General features: G+C 36.5%; 1 protein-coding gene across 31 annotated transcripts; it reads right to left on the reverse strand.

Annotated features, from left to right (window-relative positions):
• Nucleotides 1-227: 227 nt before the first annotated feature.
• LOC106082291 (myosin heavy chain, muscle) lies at nucleotides 228-27,972 on the reverse strand. 31 transcript variants are annotated; one of them, XM_059364779.1, is made up of 19 exons: nucleotides 27,950-27,972; nucleotides 24,086-24,442; nucleotides 23,329-23,472; nucleotides 21,881-22,261; nucleotides 21,735-21,798; nucleotides 21,315-21,413; nucleotides 20,887-20,990; nucleotides 17,353-17,760; nucleotides 16,036-16,206; nucleotides 14,033-14,619; nucleotides 13,666-13,783; nucleotides 9,721-9,984; nucleotides 7,188-7,397; nucleotides 6,132-7,018; nucleotides 5,872-5,950; nucleotides 3,767-4,942; nucleotides 2,752-3,657; nucleotides 2,128-2,194; nucleotides 1,355-1,445 (listed from the first exon to the last, which is right to left on the reverse strand). In XM_059364779.1, the coding sequence occupies exons 2-18, from the start codon at nucleotides 24,287-24,289 to the stop codon at nucleotides 2,147-2,149; spliced, it is 5,850 nt and encodes a 1,949-aa protein (XP_059220762.1). In that variant the 5' UTR covers nucleotides 24,290-24,442; nucleotides 27,950-27,972; the 3' UTR covers nucleotides 1,355-1,445; nucleotides 2,128-2,146. The 31 variants fall into 31 exon arrangements, with proteins under 31 accessions (XP_059220760.1, XP_013100163.1, XP_059220756.1 ...); XM_059364777.1 differs by lacking the exons at nucleotides 2,128-2,194; nucleotides 5,872-5,950; nucleotides 13,666-13,783; nucleotides 16,036-16,206; nucleotides 20,887-20,990 and adding exons at nucleotides 5,467-5,545; nucleotides 12,079-12,196; nucleotides 15,371-15,541; nucleotides 19,225-19,328 and having other exon boundaries at nucleotides 228-1,445; XM_013244709.2 differs by lacking the exons at nucleotides 2,128-2,194; nucleotides 5,872-5,950; nucleotides 13,666-13,783; nucleotides 20,887-20,990 and adding exons at nucleotides 5,467-5,545; nucleotides 12,079-12,196; nucleotides 19,225-19,328 and having other exon boundaries at nucleotides 228-1,445.

Raw genomic sequence — 27,972 nt, forward strand, 5'->3', positions numbered from 1 at the left:
TAATGGGGTCTCAGACGCATATTTCGAGGTGTTACAAACAGAATGACGAAATTAGTATACCCCCATGCTATGGTGGAGGGTATAATAAAAAGTTATTTTAAATGTTAAGGAGCGGAGCTGAAGAAAATTTGCCGGAGCGGGAGCAAAGCGAAGCGGAAAAAAAGGCACCCGCTCCGAATCCCTGGTCCTAACTTCCATCCACAATTGGTGATTTCAAAGATTTGTAATTTTAAAATTTGTTCCTTTTGTCGATTTTCATTTATTTGTGTTTTTTTTCATATTAAAAATTGTTTTTTTTCATATTAAAAATTGTTTTTTTTTATGTTTTCTTTTAATTGAAATGAAAATGTTTGGGACGAGCCCGAGGGCCCGTGAATGAGTTTGCTGAAGTTGAGTGTATAACATCTGCACCCGAAGGCACAAATGCTTCTTGTATGCTGTTTAATAAGAAACAAGTGTTTTTTGTTTGTATTTTTTTTTTGTTATTATATGGCGTATATAATTTGACTTTATTTCGAATGTGTAGTGATTCGTTTTATGTTTTCAGCTTTCATCATAGATGACATTTTTTCGCAATATATAGATATATATATATATATAAGTATATATAAAAATACAGTGTTAGATTTAAACCTAAACATACATATGGTAGTAAGTAGTTCGATCTTGTCAACTGATCTGGAATCTAGACGGGGCTTAAGTCAAGTTCCAAATAGGGTTCTTGTTTTTTTTTGTTTGTTTTTGTTTTCATATAAATTTATAAATAGATAAGTATAAATAAATCGTTTTTACAACAATATGAGTAAAGGTTTCGTTTTTAGAAAAGGCTTTTCTTGGGCTTTTGTCATTTGGGCTGAGTTCGAGAGTATTTGCAAATGTCACTCCAATCCGAAAGTGAATCAAGGATGATCGTCTACACACCAAAACAAGAAATGTTCCATAATGCTACAGTAGATGTTGGGTCTGCTTACATCATCTTCTCATCATTTTTGCTGGGTGTTCTTAGATTTATAGTTTTTTTTTTTTTTTGATTTTTTGATTTGTTTAAATTGCTGATTTGCTGTCATTGTGTTTTTAAGACTAAATTAATTTTGCTGATATTAATCATTTATGCCTAAGTAGTGCATTTTCCTCCCGTCGTTCGTTGGGTGTAGCTTTTCTAGACTTTTAAGTTAAGTTGACGTATTTTTTTTGGTATTTTTCAAAACTTTTTTAAAAGTTGTTTTTTATTTTCATTCTTTCTTTCTTTTTTTAATTAATTAGAAAAACAAAAATTGTTGTAAAATATTTATAAATTAAAGTAAAATAAAATAATTTATGAAATAGTATTAATAAAATAAATTAAAGTGTTTTAATGGCATTTAGAATTCGTTTTCTGGAGCAAGGTCGAATCTTGGTGGGAAAGCCATACCGTCCAATTGTGGCCGCATGGACATAGCGCGGGGCTAAAGATAGAGAGAGAGAGAGATAAAGAGGCGATCATTATTATATTGTATTAAAATATCCATATTTAGAGCTAAGCATGCAAAAGGACAAGCAAAATTCCAAATAGTATTACTGATGATGGGGAGAACTGCCAGCTGCTCCTACAGGAGCCCAATTCTGAACGTTTAATGCGATATTCATGAGAGAGAACAATACTAAGTAGTTATCTAAATTTATTAGAGCAAGATCCATGGAACATTTGGGAGATTGAAGAGAGAAGAACATGGTGGCGTTCTTCTCTTTTTGGGTTTTAGATGGAGACAAATGTGACACTTTCCAAACCAAACAACAACAACAAGAAATGTGAACTCTCATAAACAAGTAATCAAGTAAAGGTAGGAAATGATTTTTCCTTTCATGGAGGGGAAAGGGAATGTATGTATGAATCAATTTCTCTGATGCCACAAAACGAGCAATGACTTTTTCAGACTACCACGTTTTGGTTGATGTATGCATGTGTACTTAATGAGCGTGAAACGCTGAGTGACCATGCACTCGAAGATACAAGTGTGCGTGCGCGAGAGATGGCTTACGAGCTGGTGACAAGGTATGTCAAAGAAATGCACATGTATAGAGGGATTATATTAACACACACACACACACAACATATTTGTAGTGATAGCAATGTCCTGTCTCACTTACAAATGTAATGAAAGTTGCTTTACTGATCCAGTACACTCTTGTTGCGGCCACCTTTTGGCATTCCCGGCTATATGGTATACACACACATACATATACATATTATTTATAGTAGAAATAATAATTATAATTGGTATTTTTTGGGTTTCGTATATAATAAAAAAAGCAGAGAAATGTATTCTTTGATGATAGATTTTTCGTTTTGTTGGGGCATGATTGGTTGTTTATTGGTGGTGGTCGGTGATTATTTTAAGCTGGTTGCAAGCATTTGCAAAAAAAGAATTGAAGATGGTCGATTGATCGTTTCTTGTGTGGGTGGGACATTTCACCTGCTTTGGAGTGGATGTTGTGGATCAGAAACGCTTAAAGTTTAAACTTATGAGCTAGTTTTGAATTTGGTGGCTGTTTTCTTTTTTTGTTTGTTTTATTTCTGATTCTTGATGTGGACCATGGTTCATATACAGTGCCATAGTTGGATTTAGAGCTGAGTAATAAAAGTAGAAACAATGTTCTGTAATTATGATTTGAGCAAAATAATCACAAAAGAAAAGGCAGAGCAGTTGACCCCCACTCCGGAAGGGAGGGAGGGGGCCAAAGAGGATGTGTAAATTAAAGTTGATAACTTACCGCGGGGCTGGCACCACGACCAACGGAACCGCCACGTCCCTTGGCACGGAATTTGCTGATGGCTTGTTCAGCCAAGTCGGCGCGTTCTTCAGATTCTTCGAGTTCTTGTTGGGCTTTGCGGAATTTGGCCAAGTTGAGGGCGGCAATTTCTTCGGCTTCTTCGATTTGCCTCTTGTATGTCTTGATCTTTTGTTGGAGCTTGTCAACCAAGTCTTGCATACGTTCGTGGTTCTTGCGGTCTTCTTCGGATTGGAAGCTCAATTCCTTGACGCGACGTTCGGATTTGCGGAGGTTCTTTTGGGCATCGGCGTGTCTTCTTTGTTCACCATCCAATTCGTTCTCCAATTCGCGGACGCGTTGTTCCAATTTTTGGATAGCCTTCTTGCCACCCTTGAGGGCGTTGGCTTCGGCATCATCCAAGCGGACTTGCAATTCCTTGATTTGTTGTTCCAAGGCCTTTCTGAGTTTCTCTTGGGTTTGGGCATGATCTTGTTCGGCGCGGAGTTCATCGGCAAGACGGGCGGCATCAACCATAGCCTTCTTGGCCTTCTCTTCGGAGTTCTTGGCTTCGTTCAACAATTCATCCAAATCGGAGTGGAGTGTTTGGAGTTCGGATTCCAATTTCCTCTTGGCAGCGGAAATGGAAGCGTTTTGGGCGGAAACTTCGTTGAGTTGTTCATGAGCATCGGCCAATTCTTGTTCGGCTTGGCGACGGCCACGGTCGGCTTGTTCGAGGAGGGTGCGGGATTCTTCCAATTCGTTTTGGAGGGCGTTGGCACGACGTTCAGAGATACCCAATTGTTCGCGGGCATCGTCACGGGCTCTTTGTTCTTCTTCAAGGGCGGTTTGGATGTCCTTGAGTTGTTGTTGGTAGCGCTTAATGTTCTTTTGGGCCTCGGCGTTAGCCTGCAATATTCAGAAAAGAAGGAAAGGAAGAATGCTCGCGTAAGTACAAATGGCTAATACAAAGGGAGTGGGTATGAATTTTTTACATTTAGCATGTGAAGTGTCTTACCTTGTTGGCGTGATCCAAAGCAATTTCCAATTCGTTGATGTCGGCTTCCAACTTCTTCTTCATGCGAAGGGCCTCAGCCTTACCCTTGGCTTCAGCTTCGAGGGAGGCTTGCATGGAGTCGAGAGCACGTTGGTGGTTCTTGCGGGTGTTTTCGAATTCTTCTTCCTTCTCTTGGATGCGGCGGTCGATTTCTTGGCGAACTTGGGACAATTCCAATTGAGCGCGCAAGACCTTGTTTTCTTCTTGTTCCAAAGCAGCCTCAGCTTCTTCCAAAGCGGCTTGGAGTTCATCCTTTTCAGCTTCCAAGCGTTTGCGGGCCTTTTCGATTTCATGAATGTTGCGGCCACCTTCACCGATTTGGTCGAGCAAGTCCTTGACTTCATCAGCGAGGTTCTTGTTTTCACGGCGGACAGCTTCCAATTGTTCTTGGCCTTCTTCGTAGGCACCCTTAAGGCGGAACAACTCGGTGGAGTAGTTGCGGCATTCCTTTTGGGAGGCATCGAGTTCAGCAGCCAAATCATCAACCTTGAGTTTCCATTCGCCAATGATCTTGTCGAAGGCCTTTTGTTTCTTCTCGGCGGCGTTGGCAATGGCGTTGGCACGGTCGACTTCCAATTGCAAGTCTTCGACTTCGGTGGACAAGCGTTGCTTGGTCTTTTCGAGGCCAATGCATTTTTGGTTGAGGGATTCAATGGTTTCCTCGGCTTCAGCCAAGCGAGCTTGCAACTTCCTCTTGGCTTCTTCCAATTCTTCAGCGCGGGCAACACCATCGGATTCGTACTTGCTGCGCCAGAGTTGAGCTTCAGCGTTGGCCTTGCTGAGTTGGCGTTGCAAATCGGCCTTGCCTTCGGCTTCTTCTTCTACTTGTTCGCGGAAGTTATCCAAATCGTGTTCCAAGTTGCGGAATTTGCCCAAAAGGGTGGCACGTTCGCGGGATTCTTCATCGGCCATGCGCTTGGTATCTTCCAATTGGGTGGTGAGAGAGATCTTGATCTTGGACAATTGGGAAACTTGGGATTCGGCTTCCTCCAATTGGCGGAGGAGGTCGGAGTTTTCAATGGACAACTTCTTCTTGGCGGCATCGAAATCGTTGAGGCTCCTGTTGGTTTCATCCAATTTGGATTGGACTTCGTTGAGGGTGTGTTGCAATTGCTTGGCAATCTTTTCTTGGGCGGCCTATACATTTGATTGATTAATGAAAAATCGACAATTAGTTTTGCAATCAAAGGGGAGGGCGCAAAAGGTGAGAGGTTCTAGTAGGCACGTATATTGTGGCAGAGTGGTGTTGAGACTATGTACAGTTAGTGGCGTTTTTATGAGTGTGTGTTAATTTTAAGGATATATACACAGTTTGGCTAAGGATTAGTGCGGCAATTTCTTATTTTTTTTTTTTACTCTGGGAAGGTTAAAATTTGTTGTATATTCACAGGAGAGTAAATAGTATATTCACAACAGACACTACTACAGAATTAGAGAAAGAGAGAATGTCATGGGATTTGTCTCGACCAACAAATCCCGGAGATTCTATGCGTTTTCTTCAAAGCACAGCTGGTTAAGTTTATAGGCGATTCTTTGATTCCGAAAACCATGAGAATCTCCAATAAACCCCTTTTTGGTTTTTTTTTTCACGGAGCAAAATACTACAGCGATTTTTATACAGCAGCGTTTTATGACACATAGGAATCATCGTTTTGCTATACCTTTTCGTTGGAAAGGTGATCACAGCCAATGCGGAGATCGTTCATTTGAGAATAGTATTCGTTCTTCTCCTTTTCAGACCTAGATTTAAATTAGAGTGTTTTTTTTGGTTTTAGTCAGAAGTTAACAGTGTATGGGGAGGAATATCGGTAAAAAGTGCCCTATATAAATTTTTCTCATTATCGCTGCGTTGCTGAATACCCATTTCGAAGAAGTACTGAAAGAATTAGTTGCCGTCTGGACAAAAACAAATTGGAGCAAAGGAGAAGTCTTCTGTGCTTGTTTTCCTTATGAGGTATGGGAGGTTTGTGTGTAAAAAGTGTACGATTTTTTGTGATTTTGGTGATTTTAGTGTGGAGTGTCTTAAGAATCCTTTCGTTTTTGGTAAGGATTTGAAATTGCTTTACCTTTTCGCGGCCAAGTTGATCGCAGGCGGTACGAGTTTGGTTCAACTCGCTGTGGCAAGTCTGGCGATCGTGTTCAGCCCTATGGTTTGCGAGGTTTTAAGAAGAGAATATTAAGAGAAAAATTTAAAATGCTTTCTTTTTCACATGGAAAATTTTTTAAACACAAAACGTTGCGTAATGCGTACGATTTCCAATCAGCTCAGGGTATACAGCTAGAAAAGAGAGAAAGTACAGGGGGAGACATAGAGAGCAATACTTACTTAGCCTTCATCTTGTTCAATTGATCAACTTGTTCGGCCATTTCAGCGATGGCATCGTTGTGCTTCTTGCGCAAGTTAGCCAAGGTGGATTCGTGTTGAATGTTGGCTTCCTCCAAATCGCGGCGCAATTTGCTGAGTTCAGCTTCACGCTTCTTGTTGAGTTCGATTTGGGCAGAGGTAGCACCACCAGCTTCTTCAAGACGTTCACCCAATTCCTCCAATTCGCGGGCCAAGTCAGCACGTTGTTTCTCGGCCTTGGCGCGGGCTTGACGTTCAGCTTCGATTTCTTCTTCCAATTCTTCAATGCGGGCTTGCAATTCCTTGATTTGACGGTTGTTCTTGTTGACGACAACTTGTTCATCGTCCAACTTGCCGGTGAGGGCACCCAATTCCTTGTCCTTGCGTTGGATGGTTTGTTCCAATTCCTTCTTGTTGCGTTCCAAATCGGCAACGGCTTCTTGGGTGAGCTTCAAGTCACCTTCAACCTTGCGCTTGGACTTCTCAACATCACCGCGCAATTTCTTCTCGCGTTCCAAGGAATCTTCCAATTCATCCAAGGTTTGTTCGAGCTTAGACTTGACCTTGTTCAAGTGGTTGATCTTGTCTTCGGCAGCTTGGAGCTCTTCACCAGTCTTCTGGTTGGATTCACCTTGCATCTTCTTTTCCTTGTTCAACTTGTTGATGAGTTCGTCTTGGTGGGCGATTTCATCGTTCAAGTTGCGGATTTGGTGATCCTTGGTAGACTTGTCTTGTTCGGCCTTTTGGATGTTCAATTCCATGTCTTCGATGTCCTTCTTGAGGCCAGAGATTTCTTGGTCAGCCTTCTTCTTTTGTTGGAACAATTGGTTGCGGGCATCTTCCTCTTGGGTCAAGCGGTCTTGGATGTCCTATATAGAGAATTGAAGAGAAAGAAAAATGCGACAGGGATGGTTAGAGCAATTCAGGGCTTTTTTTAATCAAATATCTGATGAGGAAATTGCCATAACACTAGGGCTTAGTTGGCTGCTGTTAAGGCAATTTCCTGGTAATAATTTATGTTTTTTTTTTAATACTTACGCGCAATTGGTTTTCGAGGTCGCTCTTTTGGGCTTGGAGTTTGGAGCAACGTTCTTGGAAGTCGGACAATTGACCCTTTTCACCGGACAAGGAGTCCAACAAGGCAGTCTTTTCAGCTAACAATTTAGCGTTAAGGGCTTCCAACTCCTTGCGTACCTTAACTTCAGCAGCGTGGGCATCTTCAGCCTTCTTGGCCTTCTCTTCAAGACGCTGTAATTCATTAGAAGAACCCGAATTAGTTTCTGATGTTGCCGCAGGTCCAGCTGCAGTATCATCACTAGAGGGCGCAGGAGCTGCTGCTGGTGTTGGCTCTTCTGTAGCTGCTGGTGGAGCAGCTTCTGGGTTGGTTTCTTCGGCTGGGGCACCTTCCTCTGTGGCCTTAGGTGTGGTAGACTCCTCACCTTTTTCGGATTTTTTCGATTTTTTAGCTTTTTTATCTTCAGCCATTTTATTTGATTTTATAATTTATTTCGCAGAAAAGCGTCGTCGATTTATTTGGCAGTTATTTCGTTGTAAATCGTTTAGATTATTAAAAATATTTGAATTCAAATCGCAAGAGTATCGGCCCAGGTAACTAGAGAACCGTTTAGCTACTGGTCAACAACTGGAATGCTTCTAGTTGCAATTTTTTACAACTGCTGCATTGAATTGGCTACTCGAAATTGAAATTTTGCATTTTGCAAAATTAGCAACGCCCCACATTGATTAGAATTCGACCAAGATGAAAAAAATTATGAGCAATAACTCATTTGTAGATGCAATGCAATGCAATGCTTAGGGTGGGATGGGATCGTTTTGACAACACAACATTTGTTGTGCCTTATCATTACCATAGCGAGTATCTCACTCAATTTGGCCATCATTTATGATGGTCTCAATGTTATAAGAAATTATGATCATGCCAAACGATCGATATGACACAGGTGTGTTTGCGCTGTTCGCTGCTGCCAACAGTGGTAAACTATTTCACTCACTCTTAAGATGCAAGCCTATGTAAGGGACCTTGTCTAACATTCGAGTGCTATTTTCCAATGGAAATATGAATGATGAGAATTCAATTAAATTATTAATAACATCCACATCTGTTGTTGCATGTGGTTGCCATTACTCATCTAATGAATTTCAATCAGAAAACTCAGGCAGGCACCCAAAACCTCGAGTGAGTGAGTGAGTTATGGTATTTGCTTGGGTGGTGCTCTTGCCACCTCATGGGGGGAGTAGTGGTGTTTGAAAAGCCAAAGATGGAGGAATGGATTGGACCATGTGAGAGGGCCGAAACACTTGTTCACTTCGTTATAACTAATTAAAAATAGAGTGAGTGCTTGCAGACCCATAGCTAACATCTACACATTTTGTCATGTATAAAAAACCAACCATTTATATATAGAATTATTGGTAATCATGGTGTAAATCTTTTGCAAAAATTAATGAGCCAATTGGCCGGTGACGACGCCAACAAAAACCATGATGATGATGAAGAGGTTTTATGGTATTTGCATGCCAAAGAAGATCCAAGCATTTCCTTAACTCATTAATTATCAGGTAAGCAGGTTCCAGATGAAAATCTTCGTATACACATATGTGGCCCATATTAGAAGTGCAGCACTTCTTCTTCTTCTTCTATCTGAGTGATGACTAAGCTATTGATTTTTAATTTTAGATCAAATATTCTGATTTTCAAACAAGTCAATATTCATTTAGTCATTATTCAAGCGGTGCCAATGCGTAGGTGGGTTTTTTTGAAATATTTTCAGATTTTTTGCTTCCTCATGCTTTGATTTTGGGCAAATTTCTCTACATCTTTTGCTTGAGGTAAGTCAAAACGCATTCTTTATGCTTTGTATGGGTGTGTATTGGATAATTGGATGTTATTAGCCAGCAACAGCTGCTAAACAAGTTTGTAATAAGTCTTAAATGTATTTCGATACAGACATATTGAGGCAAATGTTTCGGCATTTTGAAATATTTCAAATATGCTGCGAGGGCATATAATGAATGTATGGCAATGCTCATTATTATTGTATTTATTTTTGCTCATTTGTGCTCTTTCTAAGGTTTACCCAGGAATGTTTCATAGAAAATTTGAAAAAAGAAAAACAATTTTCTCGAGTTGAAGTTGAACTGATAAATTAATTGAGTGTCAATGTAAGACTCATATGGGAAATGAGATTTGTAGGTGCAAAGAGCAAAAGATTTTTACTCAAATGTAGTGATTTAGAATATATACCTTCAGTATATTAGATTTATGTAAGGTATATAAGCTGTAAAATTTCCATTGAAAATTAAGTAATCAATTTCAATGGGTACAATTTGTAAACTGAAGAATGTTCTTTTTTAAAGAAGAACAACTGTTTCTTCAAGACAAATAATCAATTTCGAAAAAATCAACAAACGCTTATGTTGTGTCGTAGTGCCAATGTCCAGAATCCACTATCCACTGCGCTATATGAACCAATTTCAACAGCTATGCAACTCCTTTTCGCCATGTATGACGATACCTAGGGGCTAAGAAGTTTTTATATGTGATACTTACAGCAATTTCATCTTCAATACGAGAGACATTGAGCAAAGGCTTGACCTTTTGCCACAATTTGTACCATGGCCAGGTGCGCAATTGCAAGTATTTGCGCAAGTTGCGTTGGACAACCTTGAGGGCAACACGTTGCTCTTGCAACTTCTTGAAGCCCTTACGGGCCAAGTAACCACGAGCCCAGGCTTGCATCCAGGACATAATCTTGCCCAAACGTTCATCACGGAATTCTTCCATTTGACCCAAGACACCGGCGCGGAAGAATACCTATATAAGTGCAAGTAAGGAGAAAAATCCCAACAGGAGAGGGAAAAAATAATGCATGTTAGACGGTGCTGACTGTGGAGTCTAGGTTTGAGCGTTAAAAAAAGCCACAAGTTTTCACAGGTTTCAGAACAAATTATTTGAATTTTTCGGTTTCTATCAAGAATTATTTTTGGCTTTTTAATTAAAATTTTTTCCCGTTTTTTGTTTTTTATCTCTTTTTGGAAAAATTATGGCTTTGTTTTTATTTAAAAGCGCTTAATTCTTCAAAAACACAATTTTCTGGATACTAGGGGGGTGGGGGAGATACAAGGTAGGTATTAGTAATTTTCATAAGGAAATGTTAGATAGGTAAAAGATACAAAAACATTAACATTAACAAGTGGGGATGGACTACACAAAAACATAATACAACAAATAGAAGGACATTAACCATGAAAGAAATTTCCAAATGATTCCAAAGTGAGTTGTGTTGAGTGAATTTTTGTTTGATTTTCCAAAAAGTTTAGTTAATAGTATAAGACAAGTATTTTTTTTTTTTTGACATTTATATATATATATGTACACCAATTATTATTAAATTTTTTCTTTTTTTTTTGTGTTTTAGTTTCGGTACCTTGGTGCGACCAAGACGATATTGATCGTCAGGCAAATCAATATATTTAATGATAATCTCAGTTGCCTTGATGTCTTTGTCAACGCCCTTCAATTCTTTGGGACACATGATCTTGTAGCTGTAGGCGCATTTTGGTGATCATGTGCCATCATATGGTTGTGTAGTATATATGGTGGTGGTTTTGGTGGTGGTGGTTTTGGTGGTGGTGGTGGTGTGTAGTTTGTATATGTGATGGTAATGGTGGATAAACGTGCAAAATTAAATGATTTATAAATAAATTAACAAAATCATAACAAAATAAATATGAAAAAATAAAACAAACGATCTAAACATTCCAACTAACTACTACAATAATAAAAAATACCCATATATTAAGGTCCCGATTCAAGAGGATTTCTTTACAATGGGCAAACATAACAAACAACGGAGTGTGTGAGAAAGGGAGAGAGATATAATGAGTAAGGCATATTCTAACTACTGAGTAAAGGTGAGTAAACCCTCTTACCACTACACCTCCATATAGAAGAAGTGAGTAGCAGAGAGAGTTTTGGGGTCTACTCAAGTCATAGCCCAGGCCTAAGGCTTGTAACTACAACTTGAGTATGATGTTGATGGGTGGGCGAGTGGGTGGGTGTAGAGCATAAACAAAAGAGAGCGTATGAAAGTAAAAGAGCACACATAACATTCGAAAGTGGGGAAGAAGTGTTTAAGTGGGGTTTCCTTGCATTTCGAGTGTTCTTGTTTGTATTTGAAGAATTTAAAAATAAAAAAAAATAAATATATATATATATGAGCAAATTCAAATGGAGCATTGGTGCACATGCCTTAGTGTTACCCAAACGATATTGATCATCGGCCAATTCAGTGCATTCGATCAAAATCTTAGTGGCTTTTTTGGGGTCGTCAACTCCCTTGATGCCCTTGGGGTTGAGGATTTGGTAACTAAATAGTGTTGATGATAATTAATAACAAGTGTGTGTGGGTGTGTGTCGTTGTAGATGGTAACAATAATAATAATAATAACAATATAAAAGAATTAATTAACCACGAACTATGAAAAACTTTCAAAATCAATCAATAATGAGAACAATGAGAAAAAAATGATTATTTACTACTACGGGCCATATCTAAACAAGGCTTTGGGTGTATGTAGTATATGTGTGGATGTGCTTAAGTGTGTGTGTGTGTGGTGGCAGTACTGATGCTGGTCACCCTATGAACAATCAACACAAGTCCTTGATAAGTCTCGCAGTTTTCGGACTGGCTGATTTTAGTCTTCAAACAAAGGGGCCATATACTGTTGGTTGCTGTGTAAGGTCCTTTACTGGTCAAGAAGTTTTAAGAACCGTTTGTATAAATGTGTATTTGGGTTTGTGTTTCAAAAGCTTCAAAAAAAACCATAACAAAAATAACTTTAAGATTGTGTTTTTGTTTTTGTTTTGGCAAAAATTCAATTCAAAATGCTTATGAAGATAACATGCCTTGGTGTGACCGAGACGGTAAAGGTCGCTGTCCAACTCGGTGGATTCAATGAGGACCTTGGATTGTTTCTTGGGATCATCCAAGTTCTTGATATCCTTGGGGTTCAAGATTTGGTAACTATATGTTTATCGTATAGGTTGTTGGGGTTGGCCAGGGATGAAAAGTAAAACAATAAATGAATAACATAACAAATGATAAATAAAAGAATATTGCAGACAAAAGTGCAAATTCAATGTGTATTGGTAGACAGGAGGTCCTTTAACATGCACACTCCTAGGGTTGAGAGATAGAGAAAGAATGAATGTGATGTATAATGTCAAAAGCCATTTGACATTTCATTGTCCTTTTTGATTTGGGGTGGGGGGTTTCAAACATAAATGACTCGATGTAGAGGAAGTCATTCATTCACATTCAAAGGAATCACAAGCAAATTAAAAAAAATAGAGAGAAAGAGAATGGAATAGAGCAAGGAGAGGATTCAAGACTCTTCAAACCAACTGTCTAAATGGTTTTGTATGGCTATGGCTCTTTTTCCGTTTGTAGAGGGGTAAAGTGTTTTTGAGGCATTGTATAAAAACCAAAGTTTAAAAAACAAGATCATTGCCTTAGTGTGGCCAATACGGTACATATCGGCATCCAATGGTGTAGATTCTAGAATAATTTGAGATTGCTTCTTAAGATCGCTAGCGGTAAGAATGCCAGCTGGGTTAATGATTTGGTACCTGAAAAAATTATTACACACTTATGTCAATACTTATGCAAAGGGGAACTGATGAATGCTGAAGTCAAATCTCACTGTGAAGTATAATATGTACTCTCTGAAGTGTGTAGTAGGAGTAGCATTAGTGAGAGAATTTTGAATTTACTAAAAGAAAATTCTGAATGTGTATGACTATTGAGTGTAATTGACTAGAATTGTTTCCTCATTTTATTCAAATCGAGAGAAAGAAAATGAGAGCCAGTATACCATTGATGTGTTTTTTTTTAATGCATAAATGTTGTGATAGGTGGATGGATGGGTGTGATGTGCATAGAATAATCCATAAATTACTGGTGTATGATACAAATACTAAATGGTTTCCAAAAGTGTTATAAAGTGTATAACGAACTACATAGGGGATCCACAAAACGTGTGTGTGTGACTACAAGGAATTTACGAAATCTCAAGCTCTCCCCGCATATTAAGTGAAAGGAATATTTCATGTGTAGAGGGATCCAAACGGTTTTTTTTCTAAGGGGAGAGCATGAGCTTAACTACCATGAGTACCCAAAATAATAGCTACAATAAAAAAAGACAAATTACATTTAACAGTGAGAGATAGAAAGAGAGAGAGTGAGGAACAAAGACGTATAGTCAACAGGTGTATACATTTATATACATATAACTTGTATAACAAGCATCAATGAGAGGGATTTTTCATCAATGCTTCACAAAGAGGATGGAAAGGGTTTCTACTTCCAACAATCTAAACCTGGGGTGAGGATGGGTATTTACTCTATTGGAGGTTGGATACAATTGGTTTATCACAAACAAGATCACATGAAAATATTATTGTCCACAATTATTATTGTAAAAGCTTGCGTGCCTTGGTGTGACCAATACGGTACATATCGGAATCCAGACCGACCGATTCCAAACATTTAGCTGCAGCATTCTTGGGACTCTTTTCACTAGCCATAATGGCTGGGGCCAAAATCATATAACTTTTTATTTTTTTTTAAATGTGGAGAGGGAAAAAAGAGAGAAAATATTTTGCAAAAAAAAAAAAATTAAAATTTCCATCAAGTATTGATACAGAGAGACTAGATTGACTACAATGAAAACACAAGTCGTATATTGGAAGATCTAAGTATAGTTCCCTATGTATGTATGAACCTAACGATCATCTATGCAATTGATTTTTTTTTAAGTGTAAGATGATGTGACCACATATTGTGTCACTTAATACTTACCGTTGCTTGAAATCGGGGTATACCATTCTGTTGGGGAAACCTTTACGGCAAATACGGATACCTTCAAGTACACCGTTACAAGTCAATTGATGCATTACCAAGTGAGCATCAACAAGACCAGGTTGTTTCATTTCGTTGGGGATGATGCAACGTACGAAATGAGGTTGTGTGGAACGCAAGGTGGTCATCAAGCTGTTCAATTGTTCCTTGTAGGCAGAAGATACAGTAGCGAAGCCACCACCCTTCTTACCACGTCCACCCTTAGCATCACCGCCACCGGATTGGCCAGGATGATCAGCGAAGATTTCAACCAACAAGGCGTTCTTAGACTTCTTGAATTGATCAACGACAGTGTCGTTCAAGGGATCCTTGTTCTTTTCCAACCAACCGGTGATGTTGTAGGCTACAACACCAGCATAATGGCCAATGGCGAAGTGAGCAGCTTGTTGGCCGGGCTTTGGTGGTTTTGGTTTTTGGAAGGGAGCAGATTTGCCCAAGTGAGTGTTGGTCAACTTCTCAGAGAAGGTTTGATCGGTAGCCTTGGGGAACATAGACTCTTCTTCAAGGATGGACAAGATACCCATAGGCTGTTTTATTAAAAACCAAACGCACGTACATCACACGGACAGGGCCACAGCGTCGAACAGCGAACGGCAGGTGTGCAGCGTAACAGAGTGGGTGGAGAGAAAGAGAAGAAAAATTCATTAGTTTTTGCTCATCTCGTAAAGGTTAAACAATTTAGTTTCTCTAACAAATTTTTCACGAGCCATATTAACAAAATTTGCATTTAGTAGAACCACAGATTTCTTACCTTCGGTTAGCAATTAAAGCAGATAGAGAGCAAGAGAGAGATTTTTAGCTTTTTACGCCACTACATCCTTATTAGAGAATTAGAGGAAAATTTACAACGGAACGCTTATGGCTAAGGTTATGTTTTTAGATGATTATGGATTAGAAAATTGAGACATTTTTTGGTGGTGAGTATTTTTGAAAGAGATTAGGAAGGGAAATAATTGTAGTTTCTAATTTTTAATGAGAGAATTTCGAGCATTGTTTTTAGAGAAAGTTATCCATCTCATGGGAAAGATAAATACATTGAAAGCATGTTTTTTTACAGTGTTTATCTCCTCGAGAAGAGATATACACATTGAGAGCATATTAATGCTAAAAAGAGGCATTTAGATTTTTAATTTTGGCCATTGTGTACAGCTTTTTCTTGTTTGATGTTTTTTTGGACGACACCAAGATATTAGACAACACTACCCACATATTAGCTGAGGGTTATTTATTGTAGTGTTTCTGGGGTTCTTTTGTTATCGCTTGAATCTGAATGAATACCTTCTCAATTAAATCAATACACAATTGCAAATCCATGCCAAAATCAATGAAAGTCCATTCGATGCCTTCGCGTTGATATTCTTCTTGTTCCAAGACAAACATGTGATGATTGAAGAATTGTTGCAATTTTTCGTTAGTGAAATTGATACATAATTGTTCGAAACCGTTATACTGCGCATATGTGGTGAAGATTAGAACAGTTTGTTTTTTCATGAGAGATAAAACTCGTAATAATATTTTTCTAAATAGTCAATGAATGATGTGAATGATATATATATATATATAAATACTTATAGAGACAGAGAGAGAGAGAGAGAGAAACAGACATAGAGAGAGATTGATGAGGAGTTAGTTACTTTCTTTTTAAAAGGCCCTTGAGTTTTGTAGGTTTTTGTGGGGGCTTTCAAAAGAGTTTTGTTTTTGTGGTGGGTTATATTCTGGTGGGGTGAGAGTTTCAGAACTTGAGAGACACTTTGTAAAATGTTTTCTACCTCAAGTTCCTAGCAGTTTGAAGGGTAAGCAGTTCATTCCATATAAAATCATGCCCAGGGTATATGTATAATTTTCCCTTGGCTGTGTTTTTTTTTTCATAGCATTCCATAACTTGAGGCCCGTTTTGTTAGATACACTTCTAAATTTATACTGCTTTGGAGGAGAAGACAAACCTTTTCAATCAAATCAATACAGGCCAACAAGTCCATACCGAAATCAATGAAGGCCCAGTCAATACCTTCCCTCTTGTATTCTTCTTGTTCCAAAACAAACATGTGATGGTTGAAGAATTGTTGCAACTTCTCGTTGGTGAAGTTGATACACAATTGTTCGAAACCGTTGTACTAAAATTTGTAATGAACCAGATAAAATACAAGTGCTTATCCAGGGTCGTCGTAGTTGGGGCGATGGTGGTGGGCGATTGTAGGGTGTGGGGTGAGGGCGATTTATAGAACGGTGATTGGTGATGAGAATACATATTTGATGGGCGAGAGATGTCACAAGGGGAGAGAGTGCATAGAAACACAAATATTCAAACACACAGAGGTAGGGAGTGTCAGACATGGAAATCTCATGGGAACTTGGCATACATGTTTTTTGTGCTAAAGATCATGTTGCTATGCTTGTGTGCCAGGTAGGTAATCATCATCATACCAAGGAAAAGACACATATGAGGGGTGGGCTGTACCTTTTCCGTTGGTGTAGTGCCTTATGTCACTTCACATTGATGCGTATCTTACCATTTGGAATTGTGCACTAAATTCTGAAAACATTTATACAAAAAATTGGTGCAAAGAAATAATCTAACAAGATAAGTGCTTTCACCATACAATAGACATTCAAAAAACGTTGGCTAGAAATGACACCAAGAAATTGGCATAAGCACCTTTTCAATCAAGTCGATACAGGCCAACAAGTCCATACCGAAATCGATAAAGTCCCAGTTGATACCTTCCTTCTTGTATTCTTCTTGTTCCAAGACGAACATGTGATGGTTAAAGAATTGTTGCAATTTTTCGTTGGTGAAATTGATACACAATTGTTCGAAGCCATTGTACTAAAGAGTGAATGAGTGAAGAATATTTTTTTTGAAATTTTTTAACGAATAGACAAGGGAACACCTTCTCTAGAGTGTACTGAAGGTATACAATATTGAACCTCTGTGTTTTGTAGATCTCTTGTGGTGGTGTTAGTGTTCTCATTTTGGATGTAGCCAAGACCCTAGGTAAAATTTTGCTGGGGCTAAAGTTTGTTTTTAAGCCCCAAAATGTAGGCATTTCAAAAGAACAACCAAATCTTTGCAAATGCCTATGCTTTAAGGCAAAATTTCTCCTCAGGGGGCGATATGGCACAACCATTGCCTATATGGTGATAGAAGTGTGAATGTGTTTATGGTATGAGTATGAGTTTGGTTGTTCGCTTTTTGTTTTGTTTATGATATGTGAGATGTGTATCAGTGTGTAGCATATGTTGGCACACTGAAAACTTACGTCGAAAATTTCAAAACCAGCAATATCCAATACACCGATGAAGTGTTGACGCTTTTGCTTGGTGTCCAAAGTTTCGTTACATTTCTTGACCAACCATTTGAAGAGACGATCGAACACACCCTTGCAGAGGGCACCAATGGAGTTGGTGACTTGTTGCACGTTACGACCTTGGGTGACGAATTCGTTACCGACCTTAATGCGGGGCTTCAACAAGTTCTTGTACAATTCAGCGCAATCGCAACCGAACAACTTGGCAACACGGCCACCTTCTTCTTCACCATCTTGTTCAGCCTGTTCTTCGCGACCACGTTGCTTGAACTTCATGCCACCCATATGCATGACAGCGGCGGTGATTCTGTAGACATCTTCCTTCTCTTGCTTGGTGAAGCCCAAGATATCGAAGGCTTGCTATATTGGCGATGCCATAAAGAGGAAATGGGAGAAAAACGATGACACATTAATTGCGGGCCAAATTGAAGGTGCATTTCTTTTTATTTATTTTATTAATATTTTTACTGGCAGCGGTTTTTTAGGTGTGTGTTTAGAGCATTTTTGTTTAGATTTTTCTTTTGTGTTTTGCTAGGTACGTTTGGTCTACATGCGTATTATTTATTATTCTTGTTAGTTGTTTTTTTTTTTTTAATTTTTTGAAGAAAGAAAACCTAAAATTGTTTTTAAGCATTTTTTGTTTGCCTATTGTTTTTTTTTTATTTTTTCATTTTAATTTTAGAGTTTCTTTTTAAAACATCTTAAATTTATAATTAATAGCAGGCTGTCAGGCATTTTGTCACAATTTTTAAGCTTTTTTCTTGGTTAGTTATTGTTTTTTTTTCGTTTTTTAATTTTGTTAGTTATTTCATTGGTTAACCCTGTTCAAAGTTGCTTCGGCAACTTAACATAAAATATTTCTTATTTTCAATTAGTTACTCATGAAGGGGATTTTTTTACAAACTCACGGCATTCCTAAGGGATGGGAAAAATAATCGAATATAATTTTAAACATGTAAAATTTTCTTCAGGCAAATGTCAGTAGAATATTCCGGAATTTAAGGAGTAGAGAAAATTGGGGGGTTCTAGATAAACTGTTTGGGGTATTGTGTACGATTGTTTGGGGGTATAATGACAATGACGGCATATCACATGCATACCTTTTTGCATTTTGCCTACAAAAGCGTTGTGTTCACTCCCTTTGCAAAGAGTGCCACATTTGGGGATTTGGGCATAGTGTAATGGGGGATTTGGTTTTGGTTTTATTTTTTTGTACAGATGTTGGTGTTATCATGCCTTAAAACACAATACATTCCTCGTTGTTCTTGGTTTAGTCACCGTTAACGATTTGTGTAGACCCAGGTACGTAGAGTTTAAGTCTAACAATTCGCTGTTTGTTTTTGATTTCATTCATATAAAAAAGATAACAATTACATACATAAGAATCATAACATAACACGAGGGTATGGCAAAGTAGCCAATAATGTTTGTTCAAGCTGTTGCCTTAACACACCACACTAGCACAAGTGCCGTTAGGCTTGAGCCATATGTGGGTATGCAGACAGAGAGGAGAGCCATAAAACATAGGAGAACACACAGAGAGATTTCGTAAGTGGAACGAGTATAACCTTATGCATGTATGGTATGTGTGTGTGTGTGTGGTATGTGTATGTTGTTGTGGGGGACAAGTGTTTCTATTGGCCAAGTGGGAATACCGGGAAACGGCAAAGGAGTGAGAACTAGTCTCTCTCCCAAAGGAAGGTGTTTTTCATTGTGGGCTTAGGGAAGAAAGGCTTGGAGAGTATTTTCCTGGTGTTGGTGTTGTGTGTCTGGTCAGCCATTTTGTTTTTGTTTTTTTTTTGTTTTTGGTAAAGTGAAACTTACATCGGCAAGCTGGAATTCTTCGCCGTCATCCATGTTGGGTACAGTTACTTTACCCTGGGATACGTTATAGTAATCGTAAATGTTGTCCGATAAGAAACACATATCTGAGATGCGAAAAAAGGGGGCATATAAAAAGAATTTAGAAGGCAAATCCAAAACGATATTATAGAAAATACACTCAGCGCAATCCATGATGTTTTGTTGTGGTCTTTATCTTAATGCACATTTTGTGGCCTTTTTTGTTTCCTGTTTCTGCGCGTGGTAACTTTTGAGATGGGAGTATGTTGTGTGTAGGGAGTTGGTAGGGGCAAGGATTCGTACGTTCGGTTTGTCCATATCTTAGCCAGGAGCAGGCTTTTTGTACACATCCCCTTGGAATAAAACTAGCATATACCGGTGTTCTTTGTAGAGAATTTTCTTTAACGTTTGGCAAGTTGTTCATGAGTTGGTTTCAACAATACAAAAGCCAGGGAAGTCTGCTGCTCCTGACCCAGTTTCATTTACAAAAATGTTTTCCTAAGTGTGTTTACACTTAAACTATTTTTTCTTTTGTTGGAATTTAGTGCCTGGGCTTGGGAAGCTCTTAATAACCTTTAAGAGGGCATAGTTTTGTGGTGAAGCAAATAAGAGAGAGAGATAGAGAAAAAGCATAAGTGTATATGTCCAACATCACCAGAAAATTTGATAGAGAGAGAGAGAGAGGAAATAATAATTCCGGAATAACATTAAGAAAGTTATTCATATTTACATAGCTTGTTCATAAACAAACAAAAATAAAACATATTTACCAAAGTATGTTGCATTAATTACACTTTTTGTTTACATTTAAAATTGAAAGGTGTATTTAGCAGGTGGGTGTTTCTTTTTCACAGCGAGAGAGAGAATTTGAAAGTTGTTTCACACTTAAGTGAATGAAAATGAAAACAAGATATACAGTGGCCTAGAGCAAGAGAGAGAAAGAGAGAGTAAGAAGGAGTATAGCCACAAGTTTTTTTTATAATATTTTGTACACTTTCAACAGAGATAGAAAGAGAGAGAGAGAGAGAGAGAGAAAGCTACTGCTTGTTCAGGCAGGAGTGCAGGGCAGGATAGTAACAACCAACAAACATAATGCCCAACTTACATCGGTTAATTCAAATTCTTCACCATCGTTGACACCGGGTATCCTGGTTTTACCCTGGCATATGCCGGGATAATCGCCAATATGTGGCGTTAAATATGTCATCTCTTTTTTTGTTTTTATAAAAAATATATAAGATTTCAAAAAAAATATTTTGAACTTTATCAAGTCTATATATAAAAAAGCCTCTAACAGTTTAATTGTTGATGATCTATTTACAAATCAACAAAAGATACCGGGTAATGATTTAAGAGTGGGATAAAGAAAAGCTAAAGAAATGTTTGTAAGAAAAAAATATTTGAAAAAAATCCTTGATTATAGCCAGCATTCTAATGCTGTAGTACATTTCAAAAAAGTTCATAATGTTAGAAAAGTGATTCCTTTTGACCTACTTGTTCTAGTTATGGGTTAAGAATTACTTTTGTTTTTTTTTTTTTGCTTGGTTTTAGATTTTTAGCTGCTATTTGAGCGCATTAGAAGAGGCAGTTATTTTGTTTCATTTGTATTAGTTTGGCATAGTCTAACATTTTTAAGATAATTACATCGGTAAGGGTGAATTCATCAGCATCATCGATACTGGCGACTGTAATCTTGCCCTGAGAGACAATATGGTAGTCGTAGACGTTGTCAGTCAACAAACAGTATTCTGTATAGCAGATCCAAGAGGAAAAAGATTTATATGGTTAATATGGGTTGATTTGGATAAACATTTTTTTTTGAAAAGATTTTATAAAAGTTTTTTCTAAAATTTTCATAAGGCGAGAAGCATTCTTCTCAAACGAGGGTAAGTAGAAAATTTTAAAAGTCCAAAAGTTTAGAGTGTAGTGGTGTGTATGTGATCAAGTTATGAAAACAAAAATTATTCAAAGAAAAATTTTTTGTTTTTCAAAAATCAAAATGTTGATCATTTTTTTTAAATGATAGGTGAAAGTGAAAATGAGAGTGGGAGAAATGGCATGATGGTTTATACCTTTAACACCGGCAACGGAGCCAGACATGATCTGGTAGAAAATGTGGTAAGAACGTTCCAAAGATTGTTGGGAGATGACACGGGCCTTTTCCAACAAGTCTGTAAGAAAGAAAAAAAATTAGAGAAATTAGACAAGTCCAAAGCCCAAGTAGTAGCACAACACAAGGGCAAAAGAAAATGTTCTCTTAAAAATGCCATCTACTCAAAAGCCTAAGATTTGAATTGTTTTCTCTTAAAGCTTTTTTTCGCAAAGGTTGTTTAATAGAATAAGCATAGAATGAATGCCTCTTCTATTCATAAAAAAGCTTTTGGCCAAAGTCAAAAGCTGTATGCCTTGAGGCGCCCATTGACTAAATAAAAGCTTTGCCTTGTTATGCCGTTATTTAAAATTTTACAAGTTTTTTTTTGATTAATACTTACAAGTTTCAATATCAGCACCAGCCAATTTACCGGTGGGACCGAAGTGAATACGGATGAATTTACCCTATGTGCCATGAAAAAGAGAGCGAAAATTATGCATAAGTCCATTTGTTTGCTCAAGTCTTTTGACTTTTTGCTATACTTACGAAACGAGAAGAGTTATCGTTACGGACGGTCTTGGCGTTACCGAAGGCTTCAAGAACAGGGTTAGTTTGTACGACTTGATCTTCAAGGGAGCCCTTGTTCTTTTGGGATTCATCCTTCTTGGTGGAGGCACCAACGGTGGCGAAGTAGGCAATTACCTTCTTCGTGTTTTCAGTCTTACCAGCACCAGACTCACCGGTAATCAACATAGATTGATTGACGTGGTTGGTCAACATGTCGACGTAGGCACCATCAGAAATGGCGAAAATATGGGGTGGCACTTCATTACGACGCTTGCCACGGTACATCTTAGCGCAACGGTTGGTATATACGGGGTAACGCTTGTAGGGATTGATGGCAACGCAGAAAAGACCAGAGTAGGTCTAAACACACGTGTCCCATAAAAATCCACAAACAGCGAGTAGGAGAGATGGAAAAACAAATGGGTAAAGATTAGCATTTTCATGGAAATGGAAAAACAAAATGTCATCAATAAACTTTTCAAACAAACGTTTGGTGGGGATAAGGAACGAACTAAATGGGGGGATGCAAAAAACTACGAATAGAGAGACTAACATTTTTCTACGGTTTTTATTTGTATTTTTTTTTTGTGGGGGGAAAAGGTGGAGTTTTCAATGATTTCGTAAAAGAAGGGGATGCAATAGAATGAAGAAAACCAGCTCAGTTAGGTCATAGTTTCACTGATTTAACGCTGGATTTTCTGGGGGTGGTGGGGGCAATGAATTTTGTGTTTTCGTTTTTTAATGGATTTTGGTGGCTGGTCATCCAGTGGTTGGTGTAAATTTTCCATGGTGTTGGCGTTGGTGTTTTGTGGTGTGTGGTGCGGCCAGTTCTTGTTCGCTTGACTGGTTTTTGCTGGGCTTTAAGCTTCTTCAGGTGTTTTTAATGGCAAAGCTTAGGCTTGTGATTAAAACATTGATGAGATAAAACAAAAAAATTAACACAACAAATGAGTTTTAGATGATTTTTGTAATTTTCCCTACACCTAGAGGTTTAAGGTTTTCTGTACCGAGTTTGAACTCAAACGCCAGTTTTCCAACCCAACCCCTGACAAGGTAAGGAAAATTATGCGTTAGAGTACCAAAAGCAAGCAAAGTTAGCTATTGCTACAAAATTTCTCTAATAAGCGTTAGATGATAAAAATTGCTTCAATTCTTTACTGTTTTTTTTTTTTTAATTAAAAAGCTTTTTACTTTGCTTTGCTGTCTTTTGAATGGTGATTTTTTTGTTAGTTAATTTTTTTTCTTCAAACAAAGGAATACTAACGGATTATTTAGTTACTTTTTTTCTTGTTTGTTTGTTTTGTTTTAATTTTTTTTTAAATAGGATAAAACATTGAAAGCTTGCTGACTTTTACAAAAAAGCTGGACCTTCACATGGAAGATGCAGGGCTTTCACACAAAAGCTTGCTAGCCGGCCGCATACTTACGTAGATAAGTTTGTTGTAGTACCGCTGTCTCAAGTTATGGAGTACAGAGGCATCGTTAAGGTATGTCAAGTTAGACATATCCTCAGCTTTTTCGTATTTGGGGGGGTTGACTTGTTGAAGTTTGTCCTTCTTGAAGTCTTTGGTCTTTTTTTATGGATTTTTTTGGCGAAGAGGGGATTCAATATTGGGTCACACATTGGGTCAATAGAATCCCGTAAAGGTTTTGTTGGGTCAGTTGAGAGTATTTATTTTTTCGTTTAAAGTTTTAAGGGGCCACAACAATTTCAAGATAAAGACCATTACGGTTAGACAGAGCAAGAGATAGAAGAAGAAGAAGAAAAGAAAAATAGATTAGTATGGTCTGATACTGGATACTTACGTAGATAAGCTTGTGATAATAACGTTGTCTCAAGTTGTGCAACACACAGGGCGTGTTCAAGACAGTCATATCGGCCATATCTTCGATTTTTTCGTATTTCGGTGGATTGGTTTTCTCCACAAGATGGGATTTAAAATCTTTTGTCTATTTAGGTTTTCAAGAGAAATTATTAATTTCATATGAATAATATAATAAATTTAAAAAATTTGAAAATATTCTTTTGTTTTTTTTTTTAAGCAAAAGAATATTTTAAAATTTTGTTGTTTTTTTTTTGGTTTTTTTTCAAAGACAAAAAATCATTAAATCCTTTTTTTGTGAAGCTTATGTTGTTGTGTATGAGTTGTGTGAGTTGTTTGTTTGTTTTTCCGTTTATATTACCTCACCGCCGGGCAAGCCTACGGAGACAACATCACCCTTGGTGGCTTTGATTTCACCAAGGAGATAACCCTCCTTCTCATCGGGTACCCAGCAATTCTTCTTGGAATCATAGGGTTTCGATTGATCGATACGTCTTTGTTCCAATGAAACGAACAAGTATGGGGTGGGATCCTCATCTTCTTGGCTAGCAATTGGACGTGGCATCTTGAATTAAGGTTTCGCAGTTAAAGTTTAACGTAAAAAAGGAAAATTTAAGCTCGTTTGAGAAAGGGCTAGATTTTTCTTTTGCGAAAAGCAAAATTTCTTTTTAAATCCGTTTAAAATCAATTATCTCGTCGTCTCAGCCCAAATGCTTCCCTGTAAAGAAAAAGTAAAGAGATAGTAAGAGGTTAGTTGTTGTTTTTATGTTTTTGCTTTTTTTTAAAGGGGGTCAAGATATAGAAATCAATATTTCTGCAAAAGTTTTCTCTTTTTATAAATATATCCTATTTTTGGTTCATGTCAACCTTAGTTGGCTGTTAAAAGCCGCTTATAATTTTTGACCAAACGTAACGTAAAACATTTGGCTGACACGGAGTTTTATTTTTTTTATTAAAATTTTAATATATTTTTATATATTTTTTTTTTAATTTTGATAATTTTATTACTTTATAATTTTTTTTTTTTATTTAAATTTGTTTTTATTTTATGGAAATTCCATTTTTATTTCCATATTTTTTTTTTCAGGATTATATTTCGCATTTCATTCTAATTAATTTTAAAGTTTTTTTTTTAATTAATTGATATTTCTATGTTATTTTCATATTTTTTTAAGGATTATAATTCGCATTTCATTTTAATGTTTTGTTTTTTATAATCTTATATTTCTTATTTATTTTTTGTTTTTTTTTTATATTTTATTTTTTTTTACATTTTCCTATGATTTATTTTTTTTTTGTTTTTTTATTTTATTTGTTATTTTATTATTATTTCTTGTTTTTTATATTTTTTATTTTTCCAATTTTAATACTTTTCTTTGTTTATTGATTTCTATTTCCATTGTTTTGTGATAATTTGGTTTCTATTGTTTTGAATACCAAGAATTTTTGTGGGCATTTTTTTTTATTGTGGTGCATTTTGAGTGTGACCTAGTTTTTGTTGCTGTTGTTTCCATGGATTACTCCTATGTTGCCTTGGGCATGCTATTTGATTTTTCGAAAAAATGCTAAAGTTTTCGAAATACCAAATAAGTAAATTTTTCGAGCAAAATTTTCTCTAGGTAATTGGATAGTATGGGCTTTCGATATTTTTAATCTCCAAAAAGCTTCAAAGAATTTTCTCTGCTTATTTGATAAACAAGAAATTTTTTATGTAAAGTTGTTTTGAAAAATATATTGGTATTGGTGTTGACTGCGTAAGAGTTTTTTTTCTGCTTGCTTTTATAAACAAACATTGCAGAGTTAAAGCACACATATGCACGCATATTCACATACATTAGGGGCACGATTGACTCAACATGCCGATTTAACGATACGGGCATATGGCCAGCCTCATACGTGGTGTCATGTCTATGTGTGTGCTTGGATGGCCGGCCAAATGTTCGAGATCATTCGTTTAGTTGCCCAACACCAGATGTAGATGTCTAGGTATGTTTGGTTATACTAAAGGTGTGGGTTGTTCTATATATAGCAATTCCAAACACTGACACTATTTGCAGAGGGTGGGGTTAGGTTTGTTGGCTTTAGGGAATTTGGGCCAAAATGACCGAGAGAGACTGAGAGCACATTCTATTATGCACTAAAAACCAAAAAAAATCACTGATCACCAAAAACAAAATTACAAAAATTGGAAAAAACTATCTACGTTTTTTTTGATTATATAAATTTTTGTTTTGTACTTCGTTAACAAAAAATTTTGATGAACTGTCATATTTTAACTAACGTAAAATAAATACCATAAAGAGTCTGGTATTTTTTTATTTAATTTTTTCCACTTTTTTCTTTATTTTTTTTTTCTTACTACACTTACTATTCGTTTATTTAACTGTTATTCGTTGATTTTCTTTTTCCTAAAAAGGACACTTTTTTTCATAAATATTCGCTTCGTTTGACTAATTCAGTATTCAATCGTTTAGAAATCGTTGTTAAAAAGTACACATCCGATAGAGGAATTGATGTAGAACGCCCGAGTTGCGACAACGCAATGAATGAAAATTTCCCAAAAATACTTTCTGAAAATTTTTTTCGAATTTTCGCTACAACTATATATAACTATATATACATATGCACACATATACTGTATATGTAAGTGTATACACATATATAGGTGCCAGTGTGATATATAGTTGAAATTTATTTTTGAGTTTATTTTTAACACATTTCGAATTGAAATTTCGAAATCTGTAGCACCAACATTGATACATCATATAATAGTAATTTATATAGTTGTAGATTTCTCTCTTCTCACCCTCTCACTCGAAAATTCCTGTATTCTCTCTGGCTCTTCTTGAAAGCTTTTCTTTCGAAACTATCTCTTTTTAATCGAAACAAAAATTTGCCAATTTTGAAAATATCTTGACATTTTGAATATATAAGTGTGTTTTTTTTTCATGTGCGATTTTTTGTTCCTAACAAATGTTCTTTAATGCGTCGAACAATTTGTTTTTCTGAATATTTTTGGCCTTCTTCCCAAAACTAAATTTTGGGAAAAAAAAAGAAAAACCTAAATTTTCTATTCAAATAAGTTGGGTATGGGGTTTTTAGGGGAAAATATTGAGATTTTAAGAAATTGCAAATATTGTTTTTTTTTTTTTAATTTGCCTCAGTTTATAATTAGGAAATTCCAATTTTAAAATATAAGCTTAAAAAAATATTAAATTGGTTTTTTTTTTCAATTTAAAAAAAAAAATTGGAATTTTATAAAAAAAAATTAACATCTTAATTTTTTAAGCAAGCATAAGCGCAGTTTTTTTTCAAATGTCTTTGAATGCAGAGCAAGCTTTATTGTTTATTTTTGGTTTTAAAGCGTTATTAAGATTTCTTTTTTAAATTTTCTTGTAACTAGACAATTTTAAAATCGTTCTGCTAACTATTGTTTTAGTTCAAGTATTCCAATGATGTTTTTTTTTTTTAACAAATGTTTGTTTTGAACTTCAGATATCATTACATAATTGGGGCTAAGCCCAAAATGTTGCTTCGTTTTTATTTTTTTTAATTTTTTTGTTATTTGCATTTCTTGACCATTTTCATTTCAACTTTCTTAAAAAATCTCATATTTCCATTCTCAATCCCCAACTCAATTTCAAATTGATATTAGCTGTTGATTATACAAGTCTTGAGCTAGTGTAATTTGAGGTTATGATCCCAATAGGCCATTACGCCGACGCAGTTAACACACCCACTCTTAGAATATAAGTTTGGGCTATAAATACTTTCAAAAGTTAATATTCGTTTCGAAGTCTGGTTTGTAATCCATACAGGTAATCCACAGGTTTGAGTAATCCATGCTGGTTATTGAATGCAGCCATTTTTTTTAATTTTGGCTTCAATTTGTTTTTTAAAATTATTGCACATTTCATTGATAGTTTTAAATGTTTTTTTTTTTAATTTCTATTGTCTTTTTGTAAATTGTTCTGCATTTGCAATAGTTTTTTTTAGTTATTGAAGGATTTTCCTTCAGGATTTTTTTTTTCAGTTACAAAGAACACACTCTCATGCACCACAAATTTTTTTTTTTTTTTTTTCAAAAAAATTTCACAAAATTCCTTTGGTACTGCTATGCTGTTGTTACTCGCTGTGGGTTATTCTTGGTTATAGTATAGTGTGGTAAATCCAATAGAAACCAAAATCCACAGTAAAATTTGTCAACATCAGGTGTTGCACTTACGCGTTCGAAAGCCGTTCTGACCC

This window comes from Stomoxys calcitrans, chromosome 3 (genome assembly GCF_963082655.1).
Source record: "Stomoxys calcitrans chromosome 3, idStoCalc2.1, whole genome shotgun sequence".
Lineage (NCBI taxonomy): Eukaryota > Metazoa > Arthropoda > Insecta > Diptera > Muscidae > Stomoxys > Stomoxys calcitrans.